General features: G+C 50.8%; 2 protein-coding genes across 3 annotated transcripts; both read right to left on the reverse strand.

Annotated features, from left to right (window-relative positions):
• Positions 1 to 236: 236 nt before the first annotated feature.
• On the reverse strand, positions 237 to 2,695 carry SLURP2 (secreted LY6/PLAUR domain containing 2). The gene has a single exon (XM_057497683.1). The coding sequence runs from the start codon at positions 2,403 to 2,405 to the stop codon at positions 1,866 to 1,868; it is 540 nt and encodes a 179-aa protein (XP_057353666.1). The 5' UTR covers positions 2,406 to 2,695; the 3' UTR covers positions 237 to 1,865.
• Positions 2,696 to 8,244: 5,549 nt separating this feature from the next.
• LYNX1 (Ly6/neurotoxin 1) lies at positions 8,245 to 11,790 on the reverse strand. 2 transcript variants are annotated; one of them, XM_036922494.2, is made up of 4 exons: positions 11,665 to 11,790; positions 10,634 to 10,827; positions 10,329 to 10,430; positions 8,245 to 10,133 (listed from the first exon to the last, which is right to left on the reverse strand). In XM_036922494.2, the coding sequence occupies exons 2-4, from the start codon at positions 10,683 to 10,685 to the stop codon at positions 9,937 to 9,939; spliced, it is 351 nt and encodes a 116-aa protein (XP_036778389.1). In that variant the 5' UTR covers positions 10,686 to 10,827; positions 11,665 to 11,790; the 3' UTR covers positions 8,245 to 9,936. The 2 variants fall into 2 exon arrangements, with proteins under 2 accessions (XP_036778389.1, XP_057353665.1); XM_057497682.1 differs by having other exon boundaries at positions 10,634 to 10,687; positions 11,665 to 11,763.
• Between the last annotated feature and the right edge of the window lie 13,724 nt (positions 11,791 to 25,514).

Consider the following 25,514-nt stretch of genomic DNA (forward strand, 5'->3'; position numbering starts at 1 on the left):
GTCCTTACCCAGTCCTCACCAAGTCCTCCCTTGGAAGACCAGCTTTAAACCAGATTCTCAAGCCCCAGGAGTGGGGAGGCCGTGGCTGTGTGCCTGGGAGCCCTCTCTCAGGGACGCCTGTGACATTTTGAGGAGCCAGCCTTCAACACAACTCTGGGGGCATCTTAGGGTCTCACAGATGATGCCACTTTGTCCCCAGGAGGCTCGTGTCCCAGCAGGCACGGAGGGTGGGCGCCTGCCCTTTGGCCCCGTGGCCTAGTGGCTGCTTGTGGGTGGGAACATCGTGCCTTCCATCTGGCTCTGAGCTGTGCTCCTCCGGTCTCCCCGCCCCTGCTCGCGGATTTGTAAACATTCTTTATATAGGAAAAGAATCATCTCTTTTTCATATGTATGGCAAATATTTTCTATTTTGCCTTCCATTTTTTAGTTTGGTTTATAGTATTTTTCACATACTTCTTTTACAGTTTCATGCAGTCATGAATATTTCTCAGTCTGGATTTTGTGTCGTTTTCCTTTTTAAAAATTGCTCTTCTTTTTTTCTTTTTAGTTTGTAACAGCTTCATTGATGTCCCGCATGTGCTGTACAATTCCACAGAGGCGTGTACCCTCACCACTGGGTTTCAGGGACAGAAAGGAAGGCCCCTGCTCTTAGGCTGTCATCCCCAGCCCCCTGCTGCCACTAACCTACCTCCTGTCTCTGTGGGTTTGCCTGCTCTGGGCACTCTGCACACGTGGAGGCATAGAGGATGTGGTCATCGTGCCTGGCTCTTTGCACTGAGCGTCACGCTTTCCGGCCTCATGCCTGTGGAAGCGTGTCGGGGCTTCGCTCCTTTTCATGGCTAGGTGGCACCCCGTGCTTTGGGTGGACCACAGCTTATTCATTCATGGGCATCTGGGCTGTTTCCATGTTTTGACTATTATGAAAAGTGGGGCTGTGGACACCCATGAATAAGTGTGTGAACATTGTGTGTCCTGACTCTCGGGTACACCTACGACAGAATCTGGTAACTGTTTCAATTATTTGAAGAATGTGTCTTTCTTTTCTATCTGAACTGTCATTTAAAAAGTCTCTTTTTGGATCTAAATCTTTGATTCAATTGGAATGCCTCTCCATGCAATGAGAGGGAAGGTGGGAGCCGACTTTGTGATCTCCTCGGGGTGGTCCCCGAGCCCACCCCCGGGCTCCGTCTGCCCTGCCAGTGTGAGGAGCAGCCGTCAGCAGCCCCGGCTCCATGGGGGCCTACTGGGGCCTCCCCAGCCTCCCCACCCCCCGCGACGACCCTCCCTGCCACTCCTGCTGGGTCATTCTCTGCTGGGACAGCACGCCTCCTGGGTGGGCACCTCTCTGATTGCGTTGGCTTTTCCATGTTTTCTTCCATGAGAATGTTCCCAAGGTGAGAATAAGAAAGGCCAAGGAGAGGGCCAGGCAGAGTGCTTGGGGAAGAAGTGTGCTCTCCCTTGCTGGGGTCCTGCTCCACCTTGCAGCCCAAGGCTCTCCGGAGCCACAACTGTTTGCTGATGTGCATGTGTGCGCGTGTGTTTGCATGTGGTGGGGGGCTGCCTCCAGGCTCACCCTCTCACCTGTCTGCTCACCCTCCGGCCACCCTCCCACCTCCTTATGCCCCAAAGGCCCCTCCCTCTCCCCAGGGCCTGTCCCCTTCCTCTGACCCACTCCTGCACAGCCCCTAAGTCTCCAGCTGCCTGACCCCTGCCCTGGGTTGGGGTGCTCCTCATGGGCCCCCAGCCCCAGTGCCCCACCACAGCTGCCTTCTGAGCGGCAGGAGCAGTGGCTGCCTGAGGTCCAGGGCTGGTCTGTGGGCTCTGGGAGGCAGGACAGTGTGACCAGCTGGGAGTGGAGGAGGCAGTCAGTCATGGCTGCAGAGGCTGGCATGGCAGCAGGCGATGGACGTATTGGGGACCAGGCCCAGGGTGGAGATGTCAGGGCAGCCACTATAACACATCTTGGTGACCAGAGGCAGGTCCTTGAAGCTGGAGTGGACTCCTGGGGTGGACAGGAGAAAAGCTCTGCAGGTTCCCTGAGGCTTTGAGCTGCCTGCATCCCCCACCCCCAGCCACCAAGCCGAGGTCTGCCCCCCACCCCCTTGCTCAGGCTCTCTCCTGGACTGAGGTGGCGGGCGCTGTCCCTGCTCTCCTCCTGACTTGCTGGGCATCTGGATCAGGCTCTGGCCCCTCCAAGCCAGGGTCTCCTCCGCTGGCCAGCCCACCCTGCATGTCCCCGACTCACAGGTGGCGATGGTGACACAGTGGCTGGAGCCTGGCAGGCACGTGGATTTGTGGAAGCACCCTCCGAAGCCCTGGCCCTGGTGGCACCGCAAGGCTTGGGCTGTAGCCGAGGCAGAGGGACAGAAGGACGACACAGGGCACAGCTGCGGCACCTCCTGCATCACTGTGCACCCACTCCCATTCTCAGGGGCCCTAGTTCCTCATCTCGAAGTGCCTGACTGCTCCAGGTCCCCCAAGATACGGGATTGAGAAGGTCACCATGCACCAAGTCTCAGCCAAGGGCCAGATGAGGTCCTGACACTGGACTCCACCATCCTCTCTCTCAGGATGTCCCATGGGACTGCTCAGAATACAGGCGACCCACCCTGGGGCGCAGCACGTCAGTACGGGGGCAGGAGCTGGCTTGTCTGAATCCCTTTGCCCAGGTATGCCCTGGGCGGGTGGGGCAGGATGGGGTTCCACAACCACAGAGCAGAGAGGCAGGGGCCTGGGCTCTGGGCCTCACCCAGAGGGCACTTCGGGTAGGAGCTTGTGATGGGGGAGGTGGGGGGCTCCCCAAGACCTGGCCATGCCCACTCGCCTCTGGAGGCCCTGAGACGCACAGGGGCCTTAATTCTGGCAGCTGAGTGAGGAGACTCAGCAGGAAGGGGAAACATGGGCAACAAAAACCCTTGAGCCAGGAGGGCGGCTCTGGGAGGCTGGCAAGCTTCTGTTTTGTTTTTTTTCCTGTGAGGACAACCTCAGTGTTTTTGAAATACTAAGCTCATTGCATAAAGATCTGCCCATCAGCCCTGCCCTCCAGCCACAGGCAGGGCACCATGCCGCATAGCCACCCTGCCCCGCCGGCTCTGCCAGCCTGTCCCTCCGTCCCTCTCTGTGTCTGTTCCTTTCTGTCCTCTTCCTCCCCTGCTGTTTCTTGCGTCAGACTCCCGCCCACCCTCTAGCTCTCTGGTTCCTCCAGTCTTGTGGACATGGGGCCGGGCCGGTGGTGCCCAGCCCTGTGGCAGATCTTGCTAATGCCTTCTTTTCCATTGACACTGAGCAGGAAAGTCAGGAACGATTTGCCTTCACGCGGGAAGGACGGCAGTGGACTTTCACCATCCCCCCTCAGGGATACCTCCACAGCCCCACCATCTGTCATGGACTTGTAGCCCAGGACTTGGCTACACGGGGAAACCGCCAACTGTGCGGCTGTACCATTATATTGATGATGTCAGGCTCATGTCTGAATCTCTTTCAGATCTAGAAGGCGCAGCACCTAGACTGCTGCAACATCTACAGGAGAAAGATGGGCTGTGAACAGCACCAAGGTTCAGGGACCTGGTTTGTCTGTAAAATTCTTGGGGGTCGTCTGGTCGGGTAAGACCAAAGTTATACCAGAAGCAGTTATAGATAAAGTCCAGGCCATTCCTACCCCCACAACTGTAGCATTGCTACAGGAGTTTTGGGGTCTTCTAGGCTACTGGAAAGTGTTTATCCCGCACTTGGCACAAATTCTGAAGCTCATATACCAGTTGGTATGAAAGAGCATCAGGTGGGACTGGGATGAGCCATGTGCATCTGCCTTTACTTACAGCAAAATGGGCAGTCAAGGCCGTGCAGGCCTTGAGTGTGAGAGACCCATCAAGGCCCTGTGAGCTGGATGTTCACGTGACTGAAGATGGTTATGGCTGGGGTCTCTGGCAGTGGCTTGAATGAACTCGCCAACCCATTGGATTCTGGTCGCAACTCTGGAAGGGGCAGAGGTGATACACTTTGATAGAAAAACAACTAGCTGCTGTGTATCACCCCTTGCTGGCTACAGAGCCCATCACTGGAATGGCCCCGATAAAGGTAATGACCACCTATCCCATCTTGGGGTGGGTATGAGACTGGACCCAAAGCCAAGGAGTGGTGTGGCACAAACGCCCACACTGGCCAAGTGGGGTGCTTACCTGCAGCAGCGTAGTGCCCTCTCTAGTAGCCCCTTGAGTGAAGAGCTCCAACGCTTATTGGGGCCAGTGACATATACTAGTGAAAAGCAGGAAGAACTTGCTTTTGAACCATTAGTACCAGAGAGTCCCTATCAGGAGGGAAGAGCCCCTATACCCGAAGATGCATGGTACACAAATGGCTCCAGCCGTGGGCAGCCCCCAAAATGGAGGGCCATAACTTTCCATCCTAAGACTGAGACAATATGGATGGAAGATGGTGAGGGGAAGAGAAGCCAATGGGCAGAGTTATGGGCTGTGTGGCTTGTGATTACCCAGGAGCCCTCCCCTATAGTTGTCTGCACTGACAGCTGGGCTGTCTATCAGGGCTTGACCCTGTGGCTACCAATCTGGTATACTGCAACTGGCTGGTTGGTCGCTGACCCCTTTGGGGGCAACAATTGTGGCAAGACTTATGGGCCTGTGGCTAGACTCAAATAATCACAGTGTACCATGTGATGGGTCATTTGCCACTGGCATCCCCAGGAAATGATGAAGCCAATAAATTGGCCCAGATACGTTGGTTAGAAGGAAAGCCTGTCTCTCATATAGCCCAATGGTTACATCAGCACTTGTTGCATGCAGGGCAAAAGACAATGTGGGCTGTAGCCCATCAGTGGGGCTTGGCTTTGGCCTTTGAGGAAGTTAGGAGAGCTCGACAGGAGTGTGTCATATGCTCTAAAAGGGACTTACACTGAGTTCCATGGCAACATGGGACAATAGCTAAGGGGACTTTACCCCTCGTCAGATGGCAGATAGACCATACTGGGCCTCTACCTGTGTCAGAAGCATATCAGTGTGCCATGACTTGTGTGGACACAGCTACTGGACTTCTGGTTGCTTTTCCTACCCATTGTGCAGACCAGCAGATGACCAAAAGAGGCCTGGAGTGTCTCTTTGCCACCTCTGGCCGACCACAGGTAATTGAGAGTGATCAGGGCACCCATTTTACTGGACATACACTGCAAGAACAGGTGCGACATCTGGGAATCAAATGGAAGTTTCATGTGCCGTACAATCCTACCACAGCAGGCATGATAGAGAGGCACAATGGCTTGTTAAAATCTGGACTAAAGTCAGATACCAATAGTTTGCAGGGATGGTCAGTCCACTTATGGACCATGCTATCGTGTTTGAACAAGAGACCCCAAAAGGGAGCCCGTAGCCCCTTAGACATGTTAACACATATGGCTGCCTCCCCTATACAACTGCAAGTACAAACCAAGGAAGAATCACAGAAGCCGAGGTTTGGCCACCTGAATAACATCTTGCTGCCAGCACCAACTGCACTGAACCCCGGAGACTCCATTGAGTGGACATGGCCTTGGACCTTTTGACACATGAACCAACGATGGCTGGCTCTCCTGGCACCTTGGGGACAAGGCCTGGAAGCTGGCCTCCTGTGTATTCCTGGAATAACAGCAGAGTGATCCCCAAAGGTCACAGTAGTATATCTTGAATGGCCAGAAGAAAGGTAGGAGCATCTTACCAGGGAGTTTTGTTTCATCATCATGGCCAGTACATGCACCTCCAGTAGCACTATATATAGACCCTTCAGTAACCCCCACAGGGAAAAGAGTAAAAGTATGGTATACTAGACCTGGAAGGGACCCCCTTCCTGCCTCAGTCCTATCGCAGGACCACTCTCTTGCATGCATCCTACCTGATGGACAAGATTTGCCTATGTTGGTGTCATTAAAATGTGTTTTATTGCTCCTAAGGCCTTTGTGGATTAGGGACCTCCTCTGCCTTAAGGATTATTATACTTTTTGTTACCTGTATCAAAATCTTGTTGTATGTTAATTTTTCTAATTATCTCTAAATTTTTGTTAATCTCTGTTGCTGTCGTGGAATCTGGTTACGGTGCTCCAGCTTTCTCACACAGGGACCATTGCAGAAGATTGACAGTGTGTAGATTGTAAGGTGAGAATCCTGGAGGGGTGGAGTGTGAGGAAGTTGGGGTTCCTGCGGCCAGGATCCTCACTGAACTTAAACCACTTGATGCTGTAACTGGCCTGTTGCTCGGCTACTGCTTCCACATCCGTAGGCAATAAGCTGTTATTGTGCTATATAGAGAGCTCGGCCCAGTGCTCTGGGCGGAGGCAGAGACACTAGTGTTCGACCCACTGCTGGGAGAACAAGCCAGGTAATAAACCCTTTCACCCCAAGAATGTTTTACTGTCATTTTCTTTGGTCACATTGAATCCATAGCGAACTTGCCCGGGGCTGGAACCCATTGGCAAGACAAGAGTCACAGCCCAGGGCTCAGTGGTGGCCGAGACTGGAGGGGTGGGCTTAGAGCAGTGATGGAGGACAGGGAAGGAGGCGGCTGGACTCACCCAGCTCCAGGTTCAAGGCAGCAGGAGTCCGAGGGGCCACTGCATGTTCTTCTGAGAAGAGGTGAGACTCCCGGGGAGCCCAAGCTGCCTCTTATACCTGCTGCTGCTCCCGCCCAACCCCATCCACAGTCCGAGTCACCCTGCGGTCAGCTCAGCCAAGAAGCTGGGCTGGGGCCTGGGCAGCACTGGGGTCCAGCTGGCTCCCAGGGCTTGATGGCTGTGAGCCCTCAGGTGAGGCTAGTTTAATCCCATAAACTTGTTCCCTGCCCATCAGGTGGGATAATCAGTCTCAGGTTGTAGGACTGGGGATCACAGAAGGTGAGCTCGCTCAGGGTAGATCCTCAGCACAGAGCCTCTGGTCTCCCTCAGATGAACCCACCTGTCTTGCCAATGGGTTTCAGCCCCGGGCAAGTTCGCTATGGATTCAATGTGACCAAAGAAATTGACAGCAAAACATTCTTGGGGGTGAAAGGGTTATACCCAACTTTATTTCCAGGTGGCAGGTCAGTCACTGAAATCCCGTTCACTCAGAGTGAGTGCATGCAGCAAGCCGGTCTCTGCCTCTGGGCCCCTCTGTCTGCACAGCCATCCTCTGGGCCTCGCTGCACAGTCGTCCCACACAGCCGTCCTCTGGGCCTCTGTCCTCAGTGCTGCCACCACTCCAGCCTCTGCTCTGCTCTCCTGCAGCCTTGCAGCTGTGCCACCGTGTCACGCCCAGAGCACTGGGAGGAGCTCTTTATACAGAGGCAAACTGCCCACAGGTGTGCAGTGAGCTAGTTAACCAGGGCCAGGTGAGAATCCTGGCCACAGGACCCCTCATTTTATCCACACCACCTCTCACTCCTAAACATGCAAATGAAGCTTAGTGCTGGGTAGAACCGGAAACCTTCTCCAGGACACCCCGAGAGTCAGTCAGATGACCAGCTGCCCTCTGAAGAGCCCCCATGTGCCCTCAGCCACCCTGCCTGACAAATGGGCCTTCCCTGAGAAGGGGCTGGGACCTGCCTGCCTTGCTGGGAGGGCCAAGGGGTCATGGTTACCACTGTAATCATACTCCGGGGCCCAGGACTACTGGGTGCTTTCCCAGGGGCAGGGGTAGCAGAAAGGCCCTTAGTACTAAAAGGGGCTCTAGGATAAATGAAAGCCAGAGCCAGATGCAGGGGAAGTGATCCACCCAGAGCTGGCAGGGGCTGGGGCACTGCAGGATCAGTGCAGGTGACTGCCCTCGGGGGCCCAGCTCTGCCATCCCAGGGCCCCTGTGTGTCTGCTCTGATTGCCCAAGTGGCTTTTGTCCATCCCTCTGTCTGGTGGGGTCCTTGGGGCTGGGAGCTGGGTGGACTCAGTCAGACCCTGCTCCTGAGCAGAGAGACAGAGGCAGGTCAGGAGCCAGGAGCTTGGCTGGTGGGGTGGCTTCCCGGGGTCTGGCCTGCCTCAGCCTTCCCCAGGGACTCCTCTCAGAGGGACGAGGTGCTCCCAGTGAGCCTCAGGAGCCTCCTATCTCTCCTGCTTGTTCCCTGCCCATGGCTGTCCCCTGGCCCCATGCCAGGGCTGGCTCTGAGGTCTGGATTGGGCAAGGTAGGGTGGACACAGTTCAGGACTGATAGAGCCAGCAAGGCCAGCCTGACCAGCCTGGAAAGGCAGGGCTGAGTGCAGGCTGAGGTGGCTGGCGGGGACAAAGAAGGACAGACAGGTTTATTCACCTATTTATTCATTTGATGAGACCCTGATGGGGCTCCTCTGAGGTGCACAACATGAGCAAGGGCAGGGGCTATGGCCTGAGGGCAGTTCCCATGCATGAGCCACCAGCAGGGGCAGAGAAGTGCCTAGACCTTGGAAGTGGGACAGAAGAGAAGCGACCCCATCCACACCCCCAACTCCCTATCCATCCGGGCCTCCTGTGTGCCAGGCCCCAGCCCACTGGCAGCCAAGCAGGGCTCTACTCCATCACCACCTAGTGAGAGGCAGGAAGTACCTGGTGCAGTGGCTCCTGCCAGCTCTGGCCTAGGATGCCACCTGACTCAGAACACAGAACTCATATAAGCAGGGTAATGACTGCTTCCCAGAGTTGAAGGTCACGGGCAGCTGGGGCTGGAGGCCCAGATGTGCCGACCTCTGCTCCCCCTCCCAGCCAACAGCCTGAGGCCTGCACTGGCCCCAACCCGGCTCTGTAGGGGAGTCCAGTCACTTCCCCAAGGATGCCCACTCCTGAGGATCCTTTGGGTGTGAGAGCTCAGGGTGGATCTGGCTTCCTCGTGCCCACAACTACTCTGCCCCAGGACCCTCTTCCCTCTCCTCCTCCTCTATTCCTGACTCTGCCTCCTCTTGCCCTCCTGTGGGCCAGTGCAGTCCCTAGTGTCCACGAGGGGCACCGGCTCTGGCTTAAGGATAGAGCCCCCCACCCACCCTGCTTCTGACTTGGATGGGTGCAGCCCCTAGGGCACCGAGCTGCAGCTTGCCTCCCTCCATAAAGGGCCGAGCTCCACCGCCAGGCCCTGCTGGGGCTGAAGACCAGGACCGACGCAGCCCACGGCTCAGCTCCCTTCCTTCTCGGCCCAAAATAGCCCTGGAGTCAGTGTTCAGGCACCACCAAATATAGCTAGCCTGCCTACTGGTTGCCCACATGCCTGCCAGCTGCCTCAGGCCCTGCACCCCAGCCCAGTGCCAGTGGGGGTTGGGGGGAAAGCAGGCTGGGGGAGGTCAAGGATTTGGCAAAGGGGGAAAGAAAGGACCCCTCCCAGGACCTGAACCAGCTGGAGAGGCCTCGGGAGCCTCTTTAGGCCAAGAGACCTCTCTCCCCCGGCAAGGGCTGCCCGGACACATGGGCCTGGCACTGCTCCCCGGACAGCTGAGGGGACAAAGACCTTCCTAACCGGGCCCTCTATGCCACATCTTCCCTGGGCAGCTCCTGGCCTTCACCAGAGGCTCAAAGAGAGCCTTCCTAGGGCCCCGGAGAGCCCTTCCCAGGGCTACCCGCACCTTCGTGGGTCCCTACTCTCCCTTTACCCTGCAGAACACCCACTGGGCAGACTGGAGCAGGGCCCTGCTCCCAGGGCTTGCAGAAGTGGGCCAAGGCTCCCTTCAGATCCGTGTTCTTTCACTGCCTGAGGACCCTGCATGAACACTACACTTTCCCAGATGCCCCTGTCTATGGACAGAGGAGGGGCCAACCTCTCCTATCAAGGCCAGACACCTCTGAGAGGTACAGCCACACACCAGTCTCTTGAAAATGAAAGATCTTGGCCTGGGAGCAAAGACCCTGTTAGCTGGGGAGGTTCAGTCTTGCAGACGGTCCTCGGTGTGGCTTTGGGAATCTCAAGGGGGATAGGGGGTCAGGTGGGGGTTGTGCCTCTCAGAGCTTTGTCCTTGAGTGGGTGGGTGGGGCCTTAGAGCAGACCCCAGAGGGCAGCCAGAAGTATGGGGACCAGGGCCAGGGTCCCCAGCATGGAGAGGCCCGCGCCGTTACAGAGGTCATACTGACAGCAGGATGTGGTGGACGCATGCTTGGAGTAGCCGTCATACACCGTCTCGAAGCAGCTGGGCACACATGACTTGCTCACCTTCATCCTGGTCGGGGTGTAGTCTGCAGGGGGGCCAGGACCCTGAGAGGGGCTGGGACCAGGGGTTGGCCCAATCCCCACATGCCCTCCAGCAGGGTCTCCTCAACCAGAAAGACTCCTGGGGCAGATGGGAGCCTCCTCCTGTCTCCCCATGGGCAGGGAAGAGTGCCCCCACATGCTCCTCAGGAAAGGCTGTTGGGGGCACCCTATGGACTTACAGGTGCGTGTGGTCATGCAGTAGGTGACTGTGGCTGGGCAGCGCATGGGGTTGAAACAGTTCTCTCCATTGTAGGCACACACGTGGCAGTCCAGAGCCTGGGCTAGGAGCCATGGGGTGGGCAGAAGGGGAACGGGGTCAGAGTACAGGGAGAGACCCCTCCTCCAGCCTGTCAGACCAGGTGCCATCCCCTCAAGGGCAGAACAGTGCAGGAGGGGGCCATCGGGAGCTCTGGAATTTCTTCCCCGCTTTCAACCTGCCTGCCCCCAAACAGTCTATCAGTATCCCCTCCTCCATCCAGCTCACCCACAGGTAGGCCCACCAGGGCCACCAGGAACAGGGCGAGCAGGGGCGCCATGCCTGGAGGCGAGAAGGCAGAGCGGGAGTAGGTGGTAGACGGCTGGTCCTCGAGTCAGCTCAGGCTGGGGCGGGGCAGGGCAGAGGGGCTCAGACACACCCTGCCCTCTGACAGCGCCTGGCCTCCTGGAGCTGCTGCAGCCCTGCACAGGGGGCGACAAGGACAGAGGAGCCACACAGCTCAGCCTGGGCATCAGGGAGAGGAGGCCATGATGTGGGAAGAGAAGAGAGCCACGGTGGGACGCTCCAACCAGACAGTGCAGATGCAGGAGACCTGTGTAGGTGCGGGAGGAGGTGTGGGCCGGGGGTGGGGCTTCACGCAGAGGCGAGGCGAGCTTGGCACACAGCTGTGGTACGGGGTGACAGTCTGGGGCAGGACTGGGCCTGAGGAGTGGTCTCTCCTAGCTGCGCCCCCTCCCCTTTGCTTCTGGGGTGCCCCTGTATGGGTCCCCACTTCCTGCTGCTTTCAGGGCCCAGCTGGGGTCCTCTCTGCCAGGGAGACCTCCACAGAGGCCTGTTCGGCTCTCAGGTCTGAGCCCTCGCCACCGCGGGCGCTCTGGGCAGCAATGTCCAGCTTGCGCGGACGTGCCTTTGCGTGCAGCCACTTTGCAGGCAGCGCTGCACGATCTGGATCTGGCGCTCGGAATGGAGGCGCCCGCCCTCTGGGAAAGGATTTGGGGGAAAGACTGGGAACCCCCGCCCCCCGCAGGGATATTTGGCCCGCGTCCCAGCCCCGGGGGGGCTAAATGAGGCTCCCCCTTCCTGAGAACAACAGCTCCCTCTTCCATGCCCCACGTTCCGGTCGTGGACCTCGGGGTGCCAAAGGCCTGAGTAAGGCCGGGCCTGAGGCTCCGGCACTACCCGCCCCTTCCCGGAGAGGCCCGCCCCAAAGACTGCGGTCCCAAGCTCGGGCGAGGGTGTCGTGGCGACCTCATCTGTGACCTTCACCACAGTGAGCCTCCGCTGCGCCCGGGACTCACCCGCGGCCGCTCGCCGGCCCCTCCCTGGGTCTGGCAGCCCGTCTGTCGGTGAGCCCCGCAGTGACAGCTCCGCACCGCGAGCTCCGCAGCCTCGGAGCCCTGGGATCACCGCAGGCCCCGCCCCCGCCCTGGCATGCCCCGCCCCTTCCCCGCCCCGCCCCCACGCTCCGGCCGCGCCAGGCCCCGCCCCCCACGGGCTTTCTCCTTTGCGGGACTCGGACCCCAGCCCGTCCGCCACCGTGGGTGGCCAGCTACGTGAATTAAGAGGAACTGGATACTAAGAAATGGGGCAAAAAAGAAGCCACGTTTTTCAGACACGGCCGGCGGGCAGCTCCGAGCAGTGATCCTGGAGCGAAGGAGCCCAGGCCGCCGCGCGGGGAGGACCCCGGGGGAGCCCGCGCCTCCCGGAGTGCGGGGTCGGAGTGCAGGACCGGGAAGCGAGGCTGCCAGGGTTCACAGGCAGGGCCGCGGCGGAGGTCGGAGGCTCCGGGATCCGCAGCTGAGCGTCGTCCGCACAGGCGTTTGCCGAACCTACCCCAGGATGCGTGACGAACCGCTGGGGAGGGGCCGGCAAATCTGCGCCCAGAGCCCGCCGGGGGCCGGGACAACTCACCTGCTGAGCGGCGGAGAAACCTTCGGACAGTGGCTGAGTACTCGGCAGGGTGGGCGAGGGGCGGCTGCTCAGAAGGAATTTGCCTCAATCCTGGGGCCAACTCAGCCGGAGATTAAAGACCATACGTGATCCCGCCTGACAAAGTGTAAAAGCAAGCCTTGAGGAGCCCAGTTGTTGCCAAGAAACTTAGTCGCATCCTAGCACAAAACTAAAAATGATTTAAAAGAAAAAATGATCTAGCTCCCAACAATGTAAAAGTCATCCAACTAAATGTCTGACAACTAACTGAAAACACCAGGCATGCAAAGAAGCAGGAAAATATAAGGAAAAAACTCTTTAGGAAAAACCAAGTGCCACAGACAATAGTGTGAGTAGATAAGTGCATTAAAACATATTATATTTTATATATTTAAGAAGATAGAGGAGAGCATGAGCATGTCAGGCGAGTCACGGGGAAATAGGACACAAATTGAAAAAGACACAAATTGAACTTCTAAAGATGAAAAAGGGGTCTGAGATGAAAAATGCACTGGTGGGGACTAGCAGTAGATCAGTCTGTGGATAGAGGATCATGGGCTTGCAAAGCAGGTGTTGTGACTGTGAAACAGGAGCCACAGGAAAAGGCTGGAAACATGGACAGGGCCTCAGGCTGCTGTGGGACAGCTTCAAGTGGACAGAAACATGAGATCTGAGTCCCAGGAAAGGGGAGAGAGAAGGGAAAGAACCATTTCAAAGAATAATGGTCAAGAATTTTCAGGTTCACAAGAACTGTGAACCCACAGAATCCAGAAACCCAAAAGGCCGAGCACAAGAACTATAAGAAAACTGCACCAGAATGCATTACGATCTGATTTTACAGCCAGAGGGAGGGGCAGATGGCACCAGCAGGTGATAGGAGGCATAGAGGGCCAAAAGGCAGCCAGTACCATGAAGCCAGGTTTGAAGAGCCAGAAAGCACAACCAAACGAGCAATGAAGAATTCTGTGCCCAGTAAGAGCACCCCTGAGAAGTGCAGGTGACAGGGACTTTCTCAGACATGCAGAGGCCGGGGGATTCCCCGGTGGTGCCAGGCCTATAGGAACTGAATTGTCGTGCAGGTGCACGGGCAGTCGCACCATTCGCACACACCTTCGCAGAGAAATGAAGGACACCTAGAATGGGAAGAAGAAGGGAGTTTCTTCTTTTTAAATTACTTCAGAAGGTAGTGACTGCTTAAAGCAATATAATAATATATTGCTTTAGAAGGTAATGACTGCTTAAAGCAATATAACAATGTATTATGGAATTTCTAGCAAATGTAGAAGGAAATTGTATGATGATAATAGCATAGGTAGGCCAGCAGAGGGAAAACAAGTGTGCTGTTATAAATTTATTACATAACATGAGAAATGGTATATTTCTTGGACATTAACTAGAATAAGTTAAAGATGTGTACTAGAAACACGAAAGGAACCGCATAAAAAGAAAAAATCAAAGAGCTCTACCTACTAAAGCAACAGAGGAGATAAGATCAAATCACAAAAAATTGATCTGCTAATCAGAGAGAATGCAGAGAAAGAGGGAGGAGGGGAAGAACAGTGAGACAGAGGACATGGCAGGCTGAGAGACTTCACCCAGCTACACCAGTAAGCCCACGAAGTGCCCCAAACACCCCAGTTAAAAAGCAGAGGTTATTTAAGAAAAGGTTGGATAAAAAGAGAAAGAGCCGAGTATGTGCCATCCTCAGGAAACGCACTGCACATAGAAAACCGCAGAGAAGCTGACAGTCGAAGTGTGGGAAAGATGTGCTGCGCTGGCACAAAGAAGACAGAGGTGGCGCCGTCAATATCAGGCAAAGTGAGTTTTAGAGCAAAGGCTATAACCAGGAATAAAGAGGGACTGACACAGCCATAAAGGATTCCTCCCCGAGATATGGCGATTCTGTGTTCATGCACCTAACAGTCGAGCTTCAAACTACATGAAAAAAAAAGTCTGACACAGTGACTGTGAAGGGGTATGTGGGGGGGACTTGGTGAAGGAGGGAACCTAGTAAACATAATGTTCTTTCTGTAATTGTAGATTAATGATACCAAATTTTTAAAAAAGTGGAATGTGGTGAAATGTGATGCAATAAAGGGTGTCTGAGTGGTTTGGGAGAAAAAGAAAAAAAAGTCTGACAGAACTGAAAAGGGTAAAGAAAGTCCACCCTTATAGCCAGAGATTTCAGTTCTCGCTGCTGAAAAACTGGTGGGAGGCTACCAGACGTGGACGCCCCTACGGTCCCGTGCCCTGCTTGGTGGGTGGAGGGCCCTCCAATCCACAGAAGGAAGCCTTCTTTTCAAGTATATTCAGATCATTTACCAAGACAGACCATATTCTGGGCCATGAAACAAGTCTCAATAAATTTACAAGGTTTGAAATCATACAAATTATTTTCTTGGATGACAGTGGAATTAAATTATAAAGCAAGAACAGAAGCGTGTCCGTAAGGTGCCCAAATACTTAGAAACTGAACAACACATCTCTAAACAAGGAGAAATTCAAAACAAAGAATTTCCAGTTTAATGAAAACAAAAACACAACATAGCAAAGCTAGTGGGCGCAGCTAAAGCAACATTTAGAAGGAAAGCAACACTTAAGCTCATACTGGGAAAAGAGGAAGGCCTGCACATGGTGACCTATGTATCACCTTTCAAGACTAGAATGAGAACAAATCAAATCCCATATAAGCAAAATAAAGGAAATAATGCAACCAAGGCCAAAACAATCAGTGAAGTGAAAACTAATAGAGATTAATCAAACTGAAAGCTGATTCTTTGAGAAAATCAAAATGATTTTTAAACTCCTAGCCAAACTGATAAGAAAGAAGAGATGAGACAAATTACCAAAATGAGGAATGAGGAAGACATTGCAGCAGATCATAAGGACAATGAAACAGTAACAAGGAAACATGGACATTTTGCCAATAAATTGTACAATTTAAGTGAAATGGACAAATTCCTTTGAAGACACAAGCTAGCATTGGTCACTCAAGAAGAAATGTATAATCTGCATATCCTCTGTCTTTTGAAGAAGTTGAGTTTATAGTTAAAAATCTTCCCAAAAGAAAACTACAGTGAATTCTACAAAGCATTGAAAGAAAGAATAATATCAATTCTGTGCAAACTAAGGAGCATGTCCCCACTAACTTCTTATCACCCTGATAAGAAAACCAGACCTGTACCTAGAATTATCATGTATATAAATGTTGAATCACTGTGTTGTACACCTGAAACTAATGTAATACTGTGTGTCAACTACCCTTCAATAAAAAATAATTATCTAAAAAAAAAAAAAAAAAAAGAAAACCAGACCTGGACGTTACAAAAAGTGCGGCAAACGAATCCAACACATAAAAAAGGAAAAATCAGTGAGTGTGATTTCACCATATAGAGAAGATGACCATTTGCATAGCTTTGGAAAAAGCATTTGATAAAATCTAACATCCATTTCTGATTAAAAAAGAAAACTAGGAATAAAAGGGAATTTCCTTAGTCCGATAAAGGGCATTTACAAAAATCCCACAGCTAATGTCATATTCAGTGTGACTGAACACCCCCCACTAAGACTGGGAACGAAGAAGGGCCGTTTCCTCTGATGGCTCCTATTCGGCTTTGACCTGGAAGCCCAGCAGTGCAGTAAGGCAAGAAAAAGAGAGAGAAGACACAAAGGTTGGAAGGAAACAAATAAAGCTGCCCCTGTTTTTTAGATGACAGAACTGTTTACATAGGAAATTCTGTACCAGAAGAACCCCAAAACCACCCTTCCAGAACTACGTTGGTTTAGCAAGGTTACAGGATAAATGGTGAATATGCAAAAAATTAACTGTATGTTTATATACTAACAACCAACAACTGATAACTGAAATTTTAAAATACCATTTATTAAGGGCATCCCATATGCATATTTAGGGAATCATTTGACAAAATATGAACAAGAACTGTTTACTGGAAACTACAAAACATCGCTGAAATAGATTTTTAAAAGATTTCCATAGCTGAGGAATTAAAGATGGCGACTTGAGAGGTAAGATAGAGAACTCCTCCCAAAACCACATATAGTATGAAAATATAGTTAATAAAACTAATCCTAAAAGAGTAACAGGAAAGAAGGCTGTGCCAGACTGCACACACCTGGAGAAAAGAGCAGACCTCACGAGACAAGAGTGTATATCAACGATATCTTAATTTAAAAAATATTTTTTTAAAGCAGCTAGAGGGAATAATGATTACAGATTTCTCACCAGAAGAAACTGGATCCAGAAGACACGCTATGACATCTTTAAAGTGTTGAAAAAATTTCCTGTCAAACTAGAATTTATATCGAGAGAAAATATCACTCAAAAGCTAAGGAAAAAAACAAAAAGGAACCCTACAGTATGGGAGAATATATTTGTAAATGACAGATCCGATAAAGGCTTGACGTCCAAAATATATAAAGAGCTCACACACCTCAACAAACAAAAAACAAATAATCCAATTAAAAAATGGGCAGAGGAACTGAACAGATACTTCTCCAAAGAAGAAATACAGATGGCCAACAGACACATGAAAAGATGCTCCACATCGCTAATTATCAGAGAAATGCAAATTAAAACTACAATGAGGTATCACCTCACACCAGTAAGGATGGCTGCCATCCAAAAGACAGACAACAACAAATGTTGGCGAGGCTGTGGAGAAAGGGGAACCCTCCTACACTGCTGGTGGGAATGTAAATTCAACCATTGTGGAAAGCAGTATGGAGGTTCATCAAAATGCTCAAAACAGACTTACCATTTGACCCAGGAATTGCACTCCTAGGAATTTACCCTAAGAATGCAGCAATCAAGTTTGAGAAAGACAGATGCACCCCTATGTTTATTGTTGCACTATTTACAATAGCCAAGAATTGGAAGCAACCTAAATGTCCATCAATAGATGAATGGATAAAGAAGATGTGGTACATATACACAATGGAATACTACTCAGCCATAAGAAAAGGGCAAATCCTACCATTTACAACAACATGGATGGAGCTGGAGGGTATTATGCTCAGTGAAACAAGCCAAGCGGAGAAAGAGAAATACCAAATGATTTCACTCATGTGTGGAGTATAAGAACAAAGGAAAAACTGAAGGAACAAAACAGCAGCGGAATCACAGAACCCAAGAATGGACTAACAGGTACCAAAGGGAAAGGGACTGGGGAGGATGGGTGGGTAGGGAGGGATAACGGGGGGGAGAAGAAGGGGGTGTTAAGATTAGCATGCATAATGGGGGGGTGGGAGAAAGGGGAGGGCTGTACAACACAGAGAAGACAAGTAGTGATTCTACAACATTTTGCTACGCTGATGGATAGTGACTGTAAAGGGGTTTACAGGGGGAACCTGGTATAGGGGAGAGCCTAGTAAACATAATATTCTTCATGTAAGTGTAGATTAATGATAACAAAAAAAAAAAAAGAAAGAAAGAAAAGGGGGATTACTCCCTGATAGGATAAAACTAACTGTAAATCAACAGTTAATGCATGCTTTAAATATCCTTAATTTTGATCACTTAAAGGGTGTCAGATGATTGGCTATGGAGGTACATTTTTCTGATAATATTCCTTTCTCTTAAAAAAAAAAAAAAAGCAATTCCTGTGTGGTGACCTCCAATGAGTTCTACACAAGGGTATAAAGGGCATTTCAAAGTGTGGGCAAAGGGTCTGTTTGTGTTTATACAGAGGATCAAAGCCTAATTTGGCTACCCAGAAAATGAACTAAGATACGATATGAAAAAGAACTTCCAACATCTGCACTCTCTGGAAGACTCATGACAGAAGATGATCATCAAAAAACCCCAACAAAGATCCACGCACTGCTACAGCTGTAGATGCCCTCATCCCACCAGTTCCTGGACTTGCCATGGGAATGAAGGAGATATCTAAGCTGGCCTGTGCATACAGTAAAACAACAAATTTGACTGGATCTATACTGTTGGAACTCAACCAAGAATTAGGAGAAGTGCAAGTTGCAGCGCTCCAAAATCTTACAACTACAGACTATCTACTGTTAAAAGAACATATGGGATGTGAACAGTTCCCAGGAATGGGTTGTTTTAATTTGTCTGATTTCTCTCAGACTGTTAAGTACAGTTGGACAATATCCATCATATCATAGATAAATTTTCACAAATGCCTAGGGTGCCTAACTGGTTTTCTTGGTTTCACTGGAGATGGCTGGTAATTATAGATCTGCTTTGGTTATGTAACTGTATTCCTATTATGTTAATGTGTGTGCACAATTTAATTAGTAGTTTAAAACCTATACATGCTGAAGTTACTCTACAAGAAGATATGTCAAAGAAATAATCAATCTTCCCATGTTTTCTTCTGCCTGCTACTTCTATAGCTTTTCTTCTTCCTTCCTAATTACAACCCTTAATAGAATTCGTGCCTCATATCGAATTTACCGAGTATCATAATTCTTCCAAGTGGTAAAGATACCTCAAGACAAATGCTGGGCATAGAAGCCACAGGGCATAAATCTGCAAAGAAGTAAAAAGCTAACCTTTTCAAACAATAAGGCTTCTCTCTCACTTACCAACTTTACATTTCCCTGTATGGCCCCGGAAGATGACTGGTTAGCCAGAGACGGGTAAGATTCCTCAAGGGAGGAACAACCTAAGACAGGCACAGTCGCAGGGGGGCCATCAGGTGAGAAATTGGGGATCAACAGAGGTGAGGCTTAGAACCTCACCCCCCCTGTTCTGAGAGAAATCTTCTGCATCCGTGCATGTTTTATTGCCCTTGTCTAGCTTGGATTAACACATAGTCTACAGGCACACACCTGATCATCTACATTTGCTCTCTTACAACACTAAACTATGTTTTCTACCTTTATCTTGCATCTACCTACCACTTCAGCATTTTATTTAAAATAATAATAATAATAATAATAATAAAGGGAGAAATGTGGGATCCACATTAAATCAAGTATAAAAATCAAATGAATATTCATATTTGACCTGATTGTTCATAGTTCATAATGCGTGATCAAAACCAAAGGTTTCTGTGATGGCTGCCCTTGTACTGTTCACCATGCAAGAACTTATTCACTATGTAAGAATTTGTTCTCCATGTAAGAACTTGTTCGTTATGCTTCAGAAGATTGGAGACTGACGGGAATTTGGCTTAGGGTGGATTAATGATTGTGCATTGAGCATTGACTCCCCTATACAGAATTTTATTGTTGTTAACAACCATTTGATCAATAAATATGAGAGATGCCCTCTCAAAAAAAAAAAAAATTTAAGGAAAAAGAAATTCTTTTTCACACACAGCTGAGAAAATTTATCAGAAGATCTGTATTACAAGAAAAAATACTCCTCAGATAAAAAGAAATTACACTAGATGGGAATTTGAATCTTAACAAATGAATCAAAGTGTGGAAAAAGAAAATACGTGGGATATTTAAAGAATTTTTTCATTATTAAATTTTTCTCAAAAGATAATTGCTTAAAACAAAAATTAATAATTAAGGGTTAAAAGAAAAGAAAGCAGTTAATATTGGTTGAAATGCTATACAAAAATTATAAAACTTGATCTTTTCATGTCTCTTTTATCTTCAGAATAAAATTGTTTTCTAATGTAGTAAAAGAAGCATATTTAGAAGTTTATATGTGACAACAATATTATGTGGAAAGGGAAAGAATGGAAGGGAAATGTAAGATTATTACATTATGTGAAGTGGTATAATATTACTTAAATGGAGACTGATCAGTCAAAGATGCATATTGTAAAACCTACAGCCATCCTGATAAAGACATAACAAAGAGTTGTAGCCAAAAAAGTCAATAAGGAAGATAAAATGGTGTCTTAAAAATGTTCAATTAATCCAAAAGAAGGCAAGAAAAGAAAAGGAAATGAAGAAGCAGGTGCAATAAATAGGAAACAAAAGCTAAGGTGGAAGATTTAAATTCAATTATGTCAATACTTACACTAAATATTAATGGTCTAAACAGCCCAATTAAAAAGCAGATATTATGAGTCTAGATAAAAAACATAACCAACTATATAATGCCAACCAGAACCATTCTTTAAATGCAAAGACAGATAAGTTCAGAAAGAAAAAAAGTAGTTAATATTGCTTGAAATACCACATGAAAATGATAATACTTGATCTTTTCAAGGTCTGTTCAATGTAAAGTTGTTTTCCAAAGTTGCAATGAAAAAATATAAAGCACCATTTTTACTAAATCTTAGTTAAACCACCTTCTCATTTTGTCAGCCAATTATCATCCACATAAATGAGAGATTATCTTTTTTTCAATCTTCCTAGAATCAAAGTGTTAGCAAATGTCTTTACAAGAGACCATCAATTCTAGTAATAGAAGATGCAGGTTCTACCCATTATTTGCCTGGTTGTTAAAGCATATGGATCTGTTTTTAGTCTGCCTTGTTCTACAGAGGTGCTCTCCTGATGTCCTGATCTTTAATTAATTGTTCATTTTTCAAAGCTCTGGCGAGAAGAAACAATTGTTTTTGAAGAATTGACTGAAAACGATGTCATTTATCTGATTCTTTATATACTATAAAAACTATCCCTATAATATGACAGGCATCAGAAAGCATATTTGCCTGAACACATTATGTTAGCTCCATATTATGCTTTTAGTTTATTTTAAGGCACGTTGTGGTTATATACAGAGTGAACATATATCCCAGTGTGTCTGGGACAGTTCTGGATTTCAGTTGTCCCCCTGTAATTATCACTAAGAGTCCTTTTCACTCACAAAAGTGTCCCAGTTTGGACAATAAATTATATGCTTATCCTGAAAAAATACAAAAACAAAAAAAGGGATTTCCGTAGCTGAAGAGATATGCCATAGTCACTGATCCAATATTATGATGGACATTCTCCCAAGCTGGTCTACGAATCAGATGCAATCCCAATCAATAGTCCAAGGGATGTTTCCTTGTAGAAATTGGCAAGCTAATTCTAAAATTTATATGGAAATGCAAAACACCTCAAATAACCAAAACAATTACAAACAACAAGATAAAAATTTGGAGGTCTCACACCACCTGATTTTAGGCCCTCATATAATCACAACAGCATGATACTGGGGTCAAGATGGATGTAACGACCAATGAGACAGAACAGAGGGTCCAGAAATGGCCCGCATGTACATGGTGAGCTGACTTTTGGCAAAGATACCAAGTCCTTTCAATGTAGAGGCCATAACTTCTTCAACCAAGGGACTCAACAGATGAAACTGAATCATGACCTGAATGTCACACCATACATCAAGCTGAACTTAAAATGGATCCTAGACCTAACATAGGAGTTAGACTTCCAAACATTCTATAAGAAAACGTAGGAGGAAGTCTTAGTGACCTTGAGTATGGCAAAATTTTCTTATAATCCACTAACTATACAAGGAGAAATCAATAAACTGGATTTCATCAAAATGTAAAACGTTTGCTCCCAAACGATATTATGAAAATGAAAAGGCAAGCCACACTGGGGCAAATATTTGCATAACATGTATCTGCTAAGTCATGTCTAAAATATATGAATAGCTTTTACAAATGATAAGACAACCCAAAGGAATCAAGGGAGTAGAAGGGTTTGAATAGGCACTTTGTCAGAGGAGATACACAGATGGCAAACCTTGAGAAGACGTCCTGGAACGTCTAAAGGCTGACAACACCAGGTGTTGGTGAGGATGTAGAGCAACTGGAACTTTCTTACACGGCTGGTGGGAACACAGCAGGGAGAGCCACTTGGGAGGAAAGTCTGCCAGTCCTGCAAAACCAAAGGACACCTGCCATTTGTCCCGTCCGTTCCTCCCCTTGGTTATCCAAGCAGAATGAAGACATCCGTCCACACAAGGACTTGTTCACAGGCATCCACAGCGATGGACCCCCATCATCCACAAGAGCTGGAGCCTGGAAACACCCCCAGTTCATCAATAGCGGATAAACAAATACTGCTGCATCCATGCCATGAATACTGCAGCAATGAGAAAGGGGTGGTACAAACACATCACCACGGGGATGCATCTCTCGCTCAGGCTGAGTGAAAAGGATGAGGTGAGTGTCAGCGTGCCTCCAGGCTTGAGGCGTCGTGTGTGACCGCGCTGAGAACAGACCAGAGCAGCGGTTGCCCGGGGCAGGGGTGAGCAGGGAAGGACTGGAGGGCCGGCATAAAGGGCTACAGGCAGCTCCGGGGTAAAGTGATCTCACAGGCACATGGTGGATTGAGACTCCTCTCGCTGTGTACAGTACAGTTTGTTGTACTTAAGTCTGATTAAGCTGGAGAAAGTATGTTAGATGGTGACAAAACCTATGGGTGGGACATAGGGGCAGGCCTCCAAGCACCGGCCACATGTGGGCAAAGCCGAGAGGACATGGGGGCATCAGACCATGGCACCCGCGTGAGGCCCCTAAATTAGCCACTGGAGACGCAGACATAGGCCGAGTTGGCACCATGTCAGCTCTGGGAAGGCCACGTGGGGCCCCGCCCTCCTTCTTTGGCTGGGCCTCTTGCCTCTGCCATCCCTCAGACAAGCACCCCGCAGGGCCACCACCCCCCAGGCCCCACTTGAGTCTGCTTGATTGAATTTCCAGGGCTGGGTGTGGTCCCCCATTTCCCTGGCACAAGCCTGGCACAGTGTTGGCACTCCAGCAGGCAGTATTTCTGGGGGAGGGGGCCCCACTGGCATCAGGAGGGCTGGGACTCTGCTGCTCTCCTTTCCTGTCTGGACTTCCCCCTTCAGCAGGTGGGAGGCTGCCTGGAAGGAGAGAAGTGGCAGTTGCTGATCTTGGTCCCTTCTGGCCTTGGCCACACCCAGAGCAGGGTGGCTGGGCATCGCTGACCTCCAAGAGAAGGGGCCATGGCAACCGCTCCCCAGACCTGCTTATACACAGCCCAGAGAGAGCAGGGTGGCTGGCCAGAGGAGCGGGGGTCAGGGGCAGCTCTCCGACCTCCTCTGTGGGACCTGGGTGTGAGGGTGGGCCCAAGGCAGGCTCTTGGTCATATGCCTGTGGGCCCCTCTGACCCGACAGGGTAACGCCCTTCCTGCCTGGTGGGAAATGTGGGCCTGAGTGGCTGGGGACAACCGTTGAAGCAGGTTGCAGGGGGTGTCTGGTGATCCATCTCACAAAGCACCCTCAGTTGCTTTTGCAAAATGCCCCAAAAGTGACCTTTGTCTGAAAATGGTGCTTAACTGCTTTTAACATTTCTATTTAACATTTCTATTAAAGAAAAGAGAAAATCGCTTCTTGGTCTTCCAGATGGGCCAGGAGAGTCAGTACTGGCCCCGTGATGAGCTCAGCCCTGCACCTCTTGGTCCTGACACGGGCTGCAGGCTTGGGGCTCTGGCAGAAGGAGCCCTTCCTCGGGTGCTAAGAACCAGCGGGTGGCTAGTGAACCCCTGTGGCCAGCCTCTCCATCTAGAGCTGTTGAAGGGGTTGTGGGGTGGCCCAGTGGGGTCACAGAGAGGCAGCAAAGAGGCCAGAGATGCCCCGGGAGCCATGACTGTTCCCTGCAAGGCCATTCTGCACCTGGGACCTTCAGTCTGGAGTCCTGCCCCTCGAGGACACACTCAGACCAGAGACGGCTGGCCCTCCTGGGGATGTGAGGGCCGCTGACCACCTCCCAGCTTCCCCCACTTTGCCTTGTTTTCCCTTTAGGGGCCAGGCTCCGTGGAGCCTACTGGGACCCTGGGGAATCCTGCTCCTTGCATCCTGCTGCTTGCTGGCCGCACCCTGGCCTTCCAGGTTGGGGGAGGTCCTCTCCAGAGTCTAGTGCCCTGGAAGCACTCTCGTCCCATCTTGGGCTGGCCCAGCACAGACCACACCTCACTCCGGGGCGGGGGGACCTCTCTGCCCACAAAGCCCTGCGGCATGCAGCCTGCTGTGGGACTTCCACCCTCTCCAGCAGGATGGCGTCTGCCTGAGAACCCTGCCCTCTGCTCTCTGCCAACATCCATGTACCGCATGCTCCATTACAGCTTTCTGCCCCCTGCACAGGGCAGGGGGGCACAGAGGGGTCTGAGCAAGGGAAGAGGGTTCCCTCTTGGCAGGATCCTCTCCATGCTGAGCTCTCTGGTGGCCACCAGGGGGCGCACTGGCCCCAGGACCTGCCCTTGGGAGTGTTCTGCCAGAGCCCCTGGGAGCACCAGGGGACCGACCTGCAACCCCGCAGAGGGTGAGGGTGGCCGTCCTCACCCGTAGGTGACATTGAGGGGTGGTGCCTTCCAGGTGAGTGTTGTTGACAATTCCTCTGGAAAACAGGAAATTCGATCGTGGAGAGACTTTCTGCAAAAAAGCAGTTTGCAGATGGGGGAGACAGCCTTCAGTTCAAATTGAAAGCATGCTCAGAGAGGGGGCAGCTTTTCAAGTCGGGCGCTGCAGGCTGAGGCCGTCATCTCGCCACTCTGCTAGGTTCACTCACAGTGAGCCGGGTGGTCTGTTAGGGGCTTTTTATTCCTGCCGCTTTGCTAGGAACTGAAAGGAAGTGGGAGTCTGTGTGGCTTTTCTGAGAATCCGCTGCGACTGACTCAGTGCAGGGCCTCTGGTCTGTTTGCTTCCTGCCCAGTGAGCCCGGCCAGATCCTCCTTGACTGGGTCAGGCTCTGGTCATCAGATCAGAGCAGGGGGCACGGAGCCAAGGGCACAACACACAGGAAACTGAGGCAAGGGACTGGGATGCCCACTCAAGGTCGCCTGGTCAGGACCGGATGGACCCGGCTGGCCCTGGGAAGGGAAGCAAGGGTGGGCGCACAGGGCATGTGCTCGGGGAGGGGTTTGGCCTGCCCTCCTCCGGGTGCCACGCCTTTCCAGCCGCAGGGCCCCAGTGTGGGCAGGGGCTGTGCAGACTCACCTTGCTGTGTATGGGATTAAGGGGTGACTGTGGGACCCGGGCTCAGGCTGTACCACCAACCTCTCCTCACCAGCTGCTGCCCTGCACTGCTGCTGGGGGGCCACCACAGAAGTGCCTGCCCTGGGGGAGTGGGGCTCAGGGGGGCACGGCCCCTGCAGCCTCTGCTCCACCCGGGGGTGGGGGGAATGCTGCTTGCTTGGGCATCTGCTAGGTGCTGGGTGCCCACCGAGGCACAATGGTTCAGATTGCTCAGATCCAGGCTGCAGGGCCCAGAGCCCAGGCCCTCAGGGGCTGTGCTCTTCCTTGGGCACCCAGCCCAGATGGTCAGAGTCTCACACACCGTCTCTCTCCAACCTGATGAGGTTGGC

This window comes from Manis pentadactyla, chromosome 3, assembly GCF_030020395.1.
Source record: "Manis pentadactyla isolate mManPen7 chromosome 3, mManPen7.hap1, whole genome shotgun sequence".
Classification (NCBI taxonomy): domain Eukaryota; kingdom Metazoa; phylum Chordata; class Mammalia; order Pholidota; family Manidae; genus Manis; species Manis pentadactyla.